Genomic DNA, 14315 nt, shown 5'->3' on the forward strand with positions numbered 1-14315 from the left:
GAATCACTAGGGCAGGATACATAACTTGTCCTTAACTGCTCTGACACTAACTTTTGCCTCCCAAGCCATTTTATAATATTGTAGGTCCAGAGTCATGTAGGCGCTGAAAAATTAGAGTAGAGAGTGTGGCGCTGAAAAAGCACAGCATTCAAGGAGCAGGAGAGTTGATGTTTTGGAGAAAATCCTTTCATCAGGAATGAAAATCTGGGTTGAGTGTGGTGCTGGAAAAGCACACCAAAGTCATGTAGACCAGACCAAAGATCCTTGAAGGACATAAGTAATCAAGATGATTTAATGGTTGCTGTCACCATAGGATTTGCCACCCTGACCTCTGGATTGCTACTCTAGTAACACTACCAATACACCAACATTTCCCATGAAGTTTCATGCAGAACACAACAGTGCTGTCCATTTCTTACTCATCTTAAGTATCAATATAAACCTTTATTTCCTTCATATAGTTTTCAGGCTCAGCCAGACAAACATTACTATTCACCTCTGTAAAGAATGAATTCTTTGACCATCCTAAAGTGTGTTTTCACCCAGTAGTAGAAATATGGTCTAAAATTGAAGATTTTGGTAGAGTACAGTTTCTGCCAAGTCACTCCAAGAGATTGATAGATTCTTGTTGTCTCGAGGAATTAAGGGCTATGGGGAGAATGCTGGTAAGTGGAGTTGAAATGCCCATCAGCCATGATTGAATGGCCTTACTTCCACTCCTATGTCTTATGGTCTTTTCAAGAGGGAAAGATCAGATTCTTCGTTTCCTGATAGAATCTCAGTTGCAGTGTAAATCTTTTCAGCATCCACTCTAGATTGTATAGGAACCATATTTATCTTGACATAATACTAGGTAACCAAGAATTTGAACATTAAATCCCTGCAAAACAGAGAAGGCAAAAACTGTTGTATGCAATAGTGGAGAATGGGGATCTAGAATGAGTTGCTAAATGACTCATGATTTGTCTCATCTATATTGGATCAGTAATCATGCTGGTTCGCTGAGGCTGATAGGCAAGACAGGAAAAAACAAATAATAAATTACTTTAAAATGTGTGTATTAAGACATAAGCATGCTAGGGTCATAGAATCATGCTCCTTGGTACTGAGCAGTGGGAGTGCCTCATCAGCCGGAGATCTCCATTAAAGATGTTTAAAAAGTTTGTGCGAAGATTTGTAGCTCGGGTGCTTGTTGTAGTGGTTCTGTTCGCTGAGCTGGAAGTTTTGTTGCAAACGTTTCGTCCCCTGGCTAGGAGACATCATCAGTGCTCTGGAGCCTCCTGCGAAGCGCTTCTTTGATGTTTCTTCCGGTATTTATAGTGGTCTGTCCCTGCCGCTTCCGGGTGTCAGTTTCAGCTGTCCGCTGTAGTGGTTGGTATATTGGGTCCAGGTCGATGTGTTTGTTGATGGAGTTTGTGGATGAATGCCATGCCTCTAGGAATTCCCTGGCTGTTCTCTATCTGCAACAAGCAACATGAATTCGACTGGGAAAACACTACTATCATAGGGCAAGCCAGACAGAGAACAGCCAGGGAATTCCTAGAGGCATGGCATTCATCCACAAACTCCATCAACAAACACATCGACCTGGACCCAATATACCAACCACTACAGCGGACAGCTGAAACTGACAACCGGAAGCGGCAAGGACAGACCACTATAAATACCGGAAGAAACATCAAAGAAGCGCTTCGCAGGAGGCTCCAGAGCACTGATGATGTCTCCTAGCCAGGGGACGAAACGTTTGCAACAAAAACTTCCAGCTCGGCGAACAGAACCACTACTACATGTTTAAAATATTTGAAACATTTATAGCTAAGCTATAACAAGCTAAGTAAACAAACATTTTTTGCAAGATGTTAACAGACCAATTGCAGTCAATATTATATCTTACTGAGCAAGTTCTTGTTTCTTCCCTCTTGGTGTAAACAGTTAACTGTATTTGATAAATGTGCAACTTACTAGCTTTGTTTCAGAAAACATAATAGTTGACTCAAGATTGATCAGCATCTTTAATTAGACAAAATTGATTTTGTTTACAAAACATGATAACATGAACTTTAAAATTAAAGTAAACAAAACACATACAAAATGCCACCAAAAGTTCTACCATAATGTAGAAGAAAAACATTTGAATTAGAAGTTTCTGCAAAACATTTAGAAAATATAGTGCAAATTTAAAACACTCAGTGGCACTGAAAAGAACAAAAGCAAAAATCGAGTCAATGCAAGGTTAGGTTTGTAGAAGATGGTTGGCCCACATTAAACAAGTTCACTTTTATTCTGAAGGATAAAGTAGTTTTCCTTTAAACAAATAATTTGAAAAACTGTAGAGGCAATCTTTTAGTTTGACAAGTTCATATTGGTATAAATTCAGAATTTGATTATTTAGCTGTAAACTTTCCATGTGACTGATGATATTGCACTTACCAAAGTGAACGTATCTGCTTCCAGTTCCTGTGTTCACAAAATAGTGAAAGCTTAATTCTGCAAGTGGAATGTATTAAAACCCACTCATCTGCGTAACTTTTCAAATATCAAAGTCTAGAAGAGGCAAAAGAAATTATAGCACCAGAGCTCGGTACATGTGTGACATCACTTCCTGTATGTCTCACAAACAGGGATTCAGATTCAGTTTTTGTGACCCAAAAGGTTTTGTTTTCAGATTTAAGGAGCTGACTAAATCTCTTTCACATTACCATGCTGCAAAGCAGTATAAGGAATCTTTGATAGTTTGAGAGTATTTCAGCTATAGCTGTTGTGTCCCTATTTGTCAAACTGCTTATGTTTGAGAACTACTAGAGTGATTAAATTTAAAGTAATTCAAGTCACAGACCTAACAACTGCATAATGTTCCTATCATTCATGATGACCTGCTGCGGAAAACCAACAAATAAAAACAGCAAACCAAACTAGAAGAAAAGCTCTGACTGAAATGCAGCAGCTTCTGAAATTGTAGGTGTTACTGGAAACATATGGAAAAGCACATCTGAAGAATGGAAAACACAACATTTGAAGTCCTGCAGCACTGATGCAGGAATTGGTTAATCAATATTTGTTTATTAAGACCTGATCTGAAAGAAGATTGCTATCAGCACTTTGCTCACTGATAAAATTAATTGTATATTGTAGAGGCAGGTAGTAGTCTGTTTACAAATTATCAACCCGTTCTTTAAATACAGTACCTCAATATTAAGAAATAAGCAGTACCCATTCATGTCATGTAGAAATTCAATGAAGAGGCAAAAGTTATTTTCTTCCAAATATTAAATTAAGCATTATCAAAAAGTACCAAAAACCAAAAGGAACTCATTCCTTTAAATTTTTTTTATAAAAATAACTTAATATGAAGTAAAGAAAATCACTACTTTCTTCAGTCTACAGGTGCTCCTATGAATTTTTGGGGCAATGAGAAGATGAGTCTGTATTAAGTACTTCAATCATTGTTCTTTTTGTTGGAAAAACCTCCAATACAGCTGGAAGACTGGAGTATGATGCTGGTAGGCTAAAGGGATGAGATAAATAAATATAACCATAAGTCAGTTCATTAACTTGAATAATTTAAGGTGTTCTTTTTTAAAAAAGAAACAACCGTACCAGTCAATCACAAACTTAAAGACCTGAAGGGATATGCCAACTTGTTTGGCCATCCATTATCAGTTATGACTAAAACATCATTGAGTTTTGCCATTTGCTAAAACTGCTTATTATTCCAGGATCATCTGAATGCAAAGATAGCCCCAGCTTCTCCCATCTATACTCCCCTCACTCCATCAACAGTCCTGGCACTGGGCAAGCAAAACAGCCTTCTGGGTCCAGCTTGTGGCTGCACAGAATGATGTCCATCACTCTTGCTACATTGATCCCTGACCATTACATTTCCTGTAACTCCTCACAATTGATTAGCTTACTATATCAAGATGCCACAATCAGTCACACTATGGCCCATGCTCTCCTCCAGACAAGCTGTAAGGACTCGAAATCTATTGCAAGGGGGTTGAGGCTCTCCCAATCTCATCCTTTCACCTCCCCGACTCATGACCAAATTTGCCTGTAATTGAACATTGACTAAATCAGATGCTATTAACTTAAGGTGTGTGACTGACTTCTAGAACAAAGTCTACATAACATTCTACCTGCCTGATGCATCAGATTGTTTATAGCTTCACCTCCAGGTCAAAAACTGAGCAAAAGCTCTTCAAGATGTAGACAATTACCACATATGGTTACTATGGACAGTTATGGCATCCAAGAACTCAGAAATGCTGCAGCTTCAGCACCCGGCCTTCTTTATTGTGCTGGTAAGTGAATTAATTTTTTTCAATTAGTTTGTAGTTAACATCCTCACCTAACTACTGGCTTCATAATCTGTGCATCCAAGCAGCCCAATGAAGCCTTTATATGTAGATATTTTGTTATCAACCTTTTCAAAGATGTTATGACACAGCTCTGAAACAGGCCTACTGGCACAGGAGGTTGGCCACTATCACTGAACCACAAAAACACCTAGCCTTTATATGTACACTGCTTGCAAATCAATGAGTCAGCTGTGCTGAAGCAGTGAAACCAGCTGCTCTTAGAGAGCTTGTATATCCCTAAGTCTGGAAGAAAGTTAACTTATTTTGAAGTTACTTTAATGCTAAATGAAAACAAAATATTTTTAGAGAGATTGACCCTTAAAATCACTTCATTTATGTGATTTCTAGCTTCTTACTCAGTGCAGCTGACTTAAGGTACTAAGACCAGATAAATTTTCACCGAATTCTACAACAATTAAAGTCAAGACACAAAGCATTGCCAGTTTGTTCCTAAATGTCTTACCTTTTCAAATTCATCCAGTTTTTTCCTATTTTACTGAAAGCCTCTGGACTTGGTGTTGTCATAGCTTCAAAATCTACTAACTGAAAATTACAAAACATAACTTTTAAGATAAGTATTTTGATTATCGAACAAAGAATATACTATGAAGATGAGATTAATATAAAGGTATCCAAACTGAGGCTAAGGCCTGTTTCCAGCCCTTGAAGCCAAGCATTGCAATCATGAAGTTCAGGTATTGATTTTTAGAGTCATAGAGATGTACAGCATGGGAACAGATCCTTTGGTCCAACCCGTCCATGCCAACCAGATATCCCCACCTACTTCTGAATTTCTCACTATCTGAGTTTTGTGAAGTTTGGGAAAGGGCTGTTTAGCATGAATTCTTCACTGGAGGAGGAATCCTCCAACTGATTGCTTAAATTTATCCATACTGGCAGTTGGAGATAAATGTATAAATGACATGGAATGTAAGTTAATAATTGGTACTCAAAGTATCATGTTATCCACTTAATCAGTGCATGAACTCAAAATATTTCATGAACCCACTTCAAAACTAGTCTTTAATTGATTGATTTTTTTTTCCCAATTAAGTTATTGCGAACAGAACACTGACCACACTAAGAAGGTAAACTAATCAGAAGCTATTTAACGGAGGTAGCAGGGATCTGAATTAATAGTTTTATAAATTCAGTTCATAATGAGCTGTGTTTTACACGGTTCACTTGCAAAACAACAATACTGAATTATCAGTCATTTTCAGTGGTTTGACTTTTCAGAAAGTTGATTCCAGTGAGCACTCATTTACTCGAAAAATGAATTATATTTGTTCAGCATATCCCTCCAGCTGCCTACTATATAATAAAATTAACATTTAAAATAGACTGAATTCAAATCTGAAAAAAGTGTGTCATTAGGCCATAAGAAATATCCATAACTCCCCAGCAATGAATGAACAACAATGTGTAGCATAATGCACCTTGAATGAAGAAAAACCTCCCAAGGCTCTTCACGAAAGCATAACAGAAATTTACAAAAAGTGAAGTTCTCCCAGTGAGTAAGTAGATAATCTGCAGAGCCTTGTGTTCTATCTCAAGATCAATCCTTAGTCTGTGTTCAGCAAACTAATCTCAGCTGGGGCTCTAATTGAATACAACCGAGCATTCCACGGTAAATGTTTGAGCAGTATGCGCCAACTTTTCTATTTGTTCAAAGCCCATTGAAGCTTTTCAGTTAACCAGATGGAAGGTATAACATTCAACCTGAAAACTTGTAGTGAAGAACAGATGGCCTAAGAAAAATCAGAGATAACCACCAAATTGCATATGGTTTATTTTATTATCTACTGCCATGAACATTTTAAAGAAACACACATTTTTAAAGTTTTTGTAATATGTGATACTAAACAGTTGAGGATCAGAGGTTGCACATTTAAGACAGAGATGGAGGAGGAATTTCCTGAGGGTAGTGAATCTGTAGAATTCTTTACCACAGAACTGTTGAGGCTAGGCCATTAAGGTTGAGATAAACAGATTTTTGATCAGTAAGGGAATCGAGAGTTTTGAGGAAAAGGCAGAAAGGTGCAATTGAGGATTATGAGATCAGCTGTGATTTCAGTGAATGGCAAAGCTGATACAATAGGCTGAATGCTCTACTTTCATTCCTACGTCTAAATACAGACTTAAAGGAGCACTGTTTCGGCATGCATCCATTTTTCTCCCTTTGTGTCACAAGTCAAATACCTTAAACAAAAATATATTTAACACATGACAGACTACAATGGTTAAATTCTTACAACTCCAAAGTCAAGAATTGTGTAATGGTCCATTTTACAATTCAGAAATGCGGCACTGAGGTGAAGACAGTCAGGCAGAATTACACATTCTGTTTACTTGACTTGGACTGACATTTAAGTAAAAATGAAGGGCTTATGCTCGAAACGTCGAATTCCCTGTTCCTGAGATGCTGCCTGGCCTGCTGTGCTTTGACCAGCAACACATTTTCAGCCATGGACTGACATTTCTCAATCGGACTCCTCTGAATATGTGCTTCCTTTTCACAGTTCTGCTTTCTCCATTCAAAGCTGGATTTAAAAATCGAATTCCTTGGAGTAAAACCTCTTTTATATAGTAAAGTATCTCTCAGACTGTCCTGACTGCCTCAGTAATGATTGGGATAATTTTCAGATCCTCTAGCTAAAAATGTTTTGTTGAAGATTTGCTGCCCAATGATATTGTCAAGCAATGCCACAACTTGCGTCCTTTGCCATTTTCTGGGCTTTAGATCAATTTGACCTCACTTCTTTCCTCTACACAGATTATCCCATCCAATGCTCAATCCAATGTTTCCTGACCACCTTAAAACCCGTTTATTAACCCCCATTTGACAACCAAAAAAGCTGGCATTCAACTGCAAGTTATATTGATCATTTGCTAGGTCAGGAGTGAATATTCTCATTGTATCAGAGCACTTTTTGATGGAAGAAGAGTGAGATTTGAAAGGAGAAATAGTGCGCTAGAAAAAGCACAAATTGACGTGCTGACTATTCACTGAAAGATGCCTGGTCAAATCACTGATCACCATTGTGTATTGATGAAAATTAATGATATTAAAGCAGCCACAGATAGTCATTACCACTTCAGCCACAAATCAATTTTCAGATTCTTACATTAAAGTGAAACATGTCATTAACTAAAGATCTTTCTTACTGACAGATATATTTTTAATGACATCCTGAAGATAATATATATTATGCACACTTTGAAATAAGTTATGATTCATCCATACCCTTTCTACCCTCACAGCTGGAAAAGGTAATGTTCAGAAGAGACATATCACAATGCTCTCAAACTTACCTTTCCTTTGGGAATTTTCCCTGTGATCTCTTTCCCACTAGCCATTAATGCTCCCATGATCACTGAATATGCCACCACACTAGAAGGTAAAACACATCAGAATTAAAACACAAAAGCATTTCTACATACATGTTAGCTGATCTCAGATAGCAATTTTACAAATCTGCAGTAACAAGTCCTTGAAAGGCAGCTCCAAACATTACAACTGGCATCTCATCCAGTCCACAACAAATGCCCATTTTCCAAAAGAAAAATCAAGGGGCTTGGACTCTAACTTTGTAGTATAACTGGTACTGATCAATTGGAAAAGACCTTCTAAGAAAATAAATTGTTCCTTCTCCAGCCCATCACCATGCCCTTTTAACAAATATAGCTCATCAGGAAGTCAGTGGAACACTCATTTTTCCAAATAGGAGCAAGTTTCTAATCTTCACACTGATGAAGAAATCGGCATTATTTCTGATAAGGCACAGGTGGCTGACAAAACACCACAGAATGAATGTTCAAAATGGTTCAGGAATTAAACAAACAGCCACCTCAAATGCTCTTTTTACAACTGGTCTGGAAGGGATAACATCTAACAAACTATTTTGTAAACGCAAGTCTTTCCCTCAAAATGTTTTAAGAATATGGGATGTCTCAAACCATTTTACTGTGAATTCAGTATTTCTAAAGTATAGCCATTTTGAAGTATTTTGTAAGAAATATGGGCAGCCAATTTACACACTAATACATTCCAGAAACAACTTGTGAAATGGCCAAATAATTTTTTTTATTCCACAGGAATTGGGCACCACAAACTAGGCTGCATTTAATGTCAATCCCTAATTCCCCTCGAGAAGCTGCCTTCTTGAACTGCAGCGTCCATGTGGTGTAGATACACCCACATTGCTTTTAGGCAGGAATTCCAGAATAGTTTTAAGTCTGATTCGTGACCATGCAGGTGGTGGAACTCCCATGGATTTGCTGCGCTGATTTCTCTGTGTAGGAATAGGAATTTGAAAGGTGTTGCTTTTTGAGTTATTAATCAAGAGCCAGAATAATTTATATTTTGCTTCATCTAATCTTTCAATCACAAGAGGCAGTTGGAACTTAAATTTAATATGACATTCAAAAGATGGTACGTCAACCAGTGCTCTCACTCCTTCAGCACTACACTGGCAGTATCAGCTTAAACTTCTTGTGTTCAGGTTCAAAATCTGAACTGGTCACATTGTGAGTCAGTGATGAAAGATCAAACCTGATGTATGCCTAAACTTCTCATTTTCAAAGTACGTATTTATCGAGTTACTTTCTCCTTTAGACATTTAAAAGACAAAAATTATACTCTACTAACCTGGATCCTCTTGACAAAGGCATTAGATTGTAAAAGTAATACACCAAGGAAAGGATAAGGTTGCACACAGCATCTGCTTCCTGGTTCAAAAGAGAAAATAAAACCAAATTATTTCTGAACAGTGAGCTTTTAACTGATTAAAGACAGAGATGACACAGAACACTTAATGGGCACAGAAGGTGAACAACTTGACTCTGGGTCTCATTATTTAACAGCACTGTAGATCTATCTGTCCCCCACAGACTGCAGCAGTTCAAGAAGCTGGCTCAACACACCTTCTCAAGGGCAATCAGGGATCGGCAATAAATACTGGACCAGTGTTACCCACACATTGTAAACACATTTTTAATATGTATTAAGTAAGCTGTTCAGATATACTTGAAAGCAATTCTGAAGTGACCTAAATGCTCTTCCCTTCACCTCTATTCAGCTCATCCACCACAGTATGGTACATAGAATTCTGAAGGAGGGTCAGGGACTCAAAATGTTAATTCTGTTTTCTCTCTTCAAAGAAATTTCCAGACCTGTTGAGTTTATCCAGCACTCACCTTTACTTGTTTAGGGTATATAGGAGTTTAATCTATTGGTTTATTAATATATAACATCATTGCAGGATACTACTCTTTCAATCACCCACACCACTGAAGTTGCATGGTTTAAAAACAATATTCCCATTTTAAAAAAAAATAATATTCAAAAACTTGAGAGGTGATGGCAAAATGGTATGATCTTTGGACTAATAATCTAAGAATCCGAAAGGTCTGGAGGGATGTCAGCCAGCAGCAAGCAGATAGGATCAGTTTGATTTGGCAATGTGCTCTACATGTACTAGTTGGTCCAAAGGGTCTGTTTCCATATTCTGTGACTCTATATTCTGGGGCCTAGATTCAAACATCACCTGGCACGATGCTGAAATTTCAATTTGATAAAATTCTGGAATTAAGATTGTGGGAAAAACCCATCTGGTTCACTAATGTTTACTGGGATGGAAAAAACATCCTTACAAAGAGCCAAAGAGACGTACAACACAGAAGCAGACCCTTTGGTCCAACTCGTCCATGCCGACCAGATATCCCAACCCCATCTAGACCCACCTGCCAGCACGTGGCCCATATCCCACCAAATCCTTCCTATTCATGTACACATTCTGGTGCCCTTTAAATGTTGCAATTGTACCAGCCTCCACCACTTCCTCTGGCAGCTCATTCCGTACACGTACCACCCTCTGCGTGGAAACGTTGCCCCTTAGGTCTCTTTCATATCTTTCCCCTCTCAGCCTAAACCTCTGCCCTCTAATTCTGGACTCCGACGCTCCAGAGAAAAGACTTTGTCTAATTATCCTATCCATGCCCTTCATGATTTTATAAACTTCAATAAGGTCACCCCTCAGCCTCCAATGCTCCAGGGAAAACAGCCCTAGCCTATTCAGCCTCTCCCCATAGTGCTAATCCTCCAACCCTAGCAACGTCCTTGAAAGGATTCAGAAAAGATTTACAAGTTTCACAACATCCTTCCGATAGGAAGGTGACCAGAACTGCACGTAATATTCCAACAGTGGCCTAACTAATATCCTGTACAGCCACAACATGACCTCCCAACTCCTGTATTCAATATTCTGACCAATAAAGGAAAGCATTGCAAACGGCGTCTTCATTATCCATCTACCTGCGACTCCACTTTCAAGGAGCTATGAATCTGCACTCCAAGGTCTCTTTTTTTAAACCACACTCCCCTAGGACCTTACCATTAAGTGTAAAAGCCCTGCTAAGATTTGCTTAGCCTTGCTAAGATGTGCATCTCACTATTATCTAAATTAAATTAAGGGCGGCACGGTGGCACAGTGATTAGCACTGCTGCCTCACAGCGCTCAAGACCCGGGTTCAATTCCCGCCTCAGGCGACTGTGTGGAGTTTGCACATTCTCCCCGTGTCTGCGTGGGTTTCCTCCGGGTGCTCCAGTTTCCTCCCACAATCCAAAAAAAAAATGTGCAGGTTAGGTGAATTGGCCATGCCAAATTGCCCGTAGTGTTAGGTGCAGGAGTACATTTGGGAGTATGGGTCTGGGTGGTATGCAGGTCGGTGTGGACTTGTTGGGCCGAAGGGCCTGTTTCCACACTGTAAGTAATCTAATCTAATCTATACTCCATCTGCCACTTCTCAGTCCATTGATCCATCTGATTAAGATCCCGTTGTAATCAGAGGTAACCTTCTTCGCTGTCCACTACACCTCCAATTTTGGTGTCATCTGCAAACTTACTAATTGTACCTCTTATGCTTGCATACAAATCATTTATATAAATGATGAAATGTAGTGGACCCATCACCGATCCTTGTGGCACTCCACTGGTCACAGGCCTCCAGTCTGAAAAACAACCCTCCATGACCACCCTCTGTCTTTCAGCCAGTTCTCTATTCAAATGGCTAGTTGTCCCTGTATTCCATGAGATCTAACCTTGCTCACCAGTCTCCAATGGGGAACTTTGTCGAACACCTTCCTAAGTCCATATAAGTCACAATGGCCACTCTGCCCTCATCAATCCTTTTTGTTGCTTCTTCACAAAACTCAATCAAGTTTGTGAGATGTGATTTCCCAAGCATAAAGCCTTGTTGACAATCCCTAATCAGTCCTTTCCAAAATTTTTGACTCTGATCTCCAGCATCTGCAGCCCTCACTTTCTCCTCAGCACAATGAGCATGGGTGAGTGAGTGGCAAGTAACATTTACACCGCATCAATTCCGGGAAATGACCATCTTCAAGGACAGCAAATTCAATGGCATTACCATCACTGAATCTATCACTATCAACATCCTCAGGATAACCATTGACCAGAAACTGAACCCTGGGCTCCCATATAAACAGTGACTACAAGAGCAAATCAGAGGCTAGGAAGCCTACAGCGGATCACCTAATGATTCCCCAAAACATGTCCATTATCTACAAGGCCCAAGTCAGCAGTGGGACACAACACTCCATTCAAGTCTGGATGTTGCAGCTCCAACAACACAAGCAGCTGAACACCACCCAGGACAAAGCAGCCTGCTTGAGTGGCGCCACATCTACAAGCATCCACTCCCTCCACCACCAATGCTCAGTAACAATAGTGTGTACTAATAACAAGATACATGACAGAAATTTATCAAAACTTTAGGCAGCACCTTCCAAATCCATGAATATTTCTGTCTAGACGGAATGGCAGCAGACACATTGGGAACACCACCCCCTGCAAATTCCCCTCCAAGTCATTCATAATCCTGATTTGGAAATATATCACTGTACCTTCAGTATTGCTGGGGCAAAATTCTGAAACTCCTTCCCAAAAGGTACTGTAGGTCTACCTACAACATGTGAACTGCAACAGATCAAGAAGATATTTCACCACCATTTTGAAGGGAAACTTAAGGACGGGCAATAAATGCTAGTTGAAAAATGTGTTGCTGGAAAAGCGCAGCAGGTCAGGCAGAATCCAAGGAGCTGGAGAATCGACGTTTCGGGCATAAGCCCTTCTTCAGGAATTCCAGCAACACACCTTTCAGCTCTGATCTCCAGCACCTGCAGTCCTCACTTTCTCCTAATAAATGCTAGTTGTCAGTGACACACACATTTCACAAACTATTTTATTAAGAAATGATCTAAAGATAAACCTCAAATAAAATTAAACAGCGTCACTGTTAGAAAATAATGAAAACAGCAAATGTCCAAACCAATGAAAAAGGTAAACATTCAGTAAGATTTAAATGCTGTTGCTTTGGATGTATAATTAGATCTGCATGCATTTGATGTCAAGTCCACTTTAACACATTTCACATTTATTACCAACCCAGTAATGCTTCAAATGAAACTGATTCCTTTTAAAAGAAAATCATGGGAGCTGAAGTGATGGACTTATCTTGAGAGAATGGAATTCCTCACACTCAACTCGAGACAACTCTGCAAGCCTACACATAGAATGTACGAAACTAAGACCAGTCAGAAGTTATCTAATACAAGTTAACTGGTATTGGCTAGTTAAAACTGTTGCCTTGCTACAAGGTGTAGCTAGAACCCAACAACTTCAAACCTTAACACTCCATACCCACGTAGCCCAAAAACTGGTGATAAACCACAGGAAATTGGGCACGTAGGAACTCTACACATCGGAGTGGCTTTGTGATTATCTAGGATGGCGATGGATTTCTTTGGTAACCCACGCTTGATGAATAAAATGTTGCAGCCAGCTCGATATGGTGAATGGTTTAAATAGCTTATCTGAAATGTTAACTTTCAAGATGGTTATTTTGAGGGAATGCAATTTGAGATGTTTTTATCATGTACCAATGAAAGATTAAGACTTTGGGAATTTATGTCCATCTTTTGACAGAGTAAACCATCATCGCCAGTACACTGTTGACCGGAAATATTCTTAAAATCTTCAGAATACATTTCACACTTCCAGAAGTTCTGATTTCAAGAGAAACAACATTGTTTGTTCTTACCCCAAGCTCAGTGGAAAGTATCAAAGCCTTGCCTTTGCTGTTCAGGTCCTTGTACAGTGCTTCTATTTCATCATGATATTGCTGAGTCCGCTCTTCTGTTGTTTGGGTTTCCACAGAAAATAGCATGTTGCCAACTCTGGTGATAAAATAAATGACAGAGACAGCATTAAAGGAAGGAAAACTAGATCTTACTTCTTAATCACAATCTCACAGAATATCACAATAATCACAAAAAAATTCCAAAAAGTGCTTTGTCTTTTCTTTGCAAGCATTACCTCAGCAGTACAACAATGCAAGATCTTTCTTGTTCCCGAAGGATTAAGTCAATTATGAAAAAAAATGAAGCTCCAAGGACAGCAATGGCACATATTCCTAATCAAGGGCTTATGCTCAAAATGTCAAGTCTCCTGCTTCAACTGCTGTGTTTTTCCAGTGCCACACTGACATATTGTTCTTTGCACTACTATGATCCCAGCTAATAGTGCTATTGACCGAGTCAGATCCAGGATTGAAACTTGACTTAACAGATCTTTTGTTTAGTTAATGTGGTGATTAGTCATAGAAACATTTTCACGAGACTGCAGATTTTCTTTAACTACACAGAAGAAATTATTAAACAAAAAGTTATGTAAACATACAACGCAGACAGAATGATCTTAAATCACACAGCAAAACAACATTTCATTTATTTCCTGACACCTCCATGACACTTCAGTCTACAAAATTTGGACCCAAATCTCAACTCTTCAGGGTTCCTACTTAAATGACCCCTTACTGTTTCTTTGCTATAGACTTCAGACATGAATTTAATGAGTACTTTACAAGTCTGCCGAA

At 38.9% G+C, this 14315-nt stretch overlaps 1 protein-coding gene across 2 annotated transcripts in view; it reads right to left on the minus strand.

Moving 5' to 3' along the window:
- Nucleotides 1-2099: 2099 nt before the first annotated feature.
- ttc13 (tetratricopeptide repeat domain 13) overlaps nt 2100-14315 on the minus strand; it is a 62302-nt gene continuing 50086 nt past the window's right edge. For both annotated transcript variants that reach the window (XM_060830807.1, XM_060830806.1), the window contains exons 19-23: nt 13482-13617; nt 9010-9089; nt 7674-7752; nt 4822-4901; nt 2100-3505 (exon numbers count right to left, since the gene is read on the minus strand). In XM_060830807.1, the coding sequence (XP_060686790.1) occupies nt 3391-3505; nt 4822-4901; nt 7674-7752; nt 9010-9089; nt 13482-13617 (490 nt within the window). In that variant the 3' untranslated portion in view covers nt 2100-3390. The remainder of the gene's footprint in view (nt 3506-4821; nt 4902-7673; nt 7753-9009; nt 9090-13481; nt 13618-14315) is intronic.

This window comes from Hemiscyllium ocellatum, chromosome 10, assembly GCF_020745735.1.
Source record: "Hemiscyllium ocellatum isolate sHemOce1 chromosome 10, sHemOce1.pat.X.cur, whole genome shotgun sequence".
In the NCBI taxonomy this organism is placed as follows: domain Eukaryota; kingdom Metazoa; phylum Chordata; class Chondrichthyes; order Orectolobiformes; family Hemiscylliidae; genus Hemiscyllium; species Hemiscyllium ocellatum.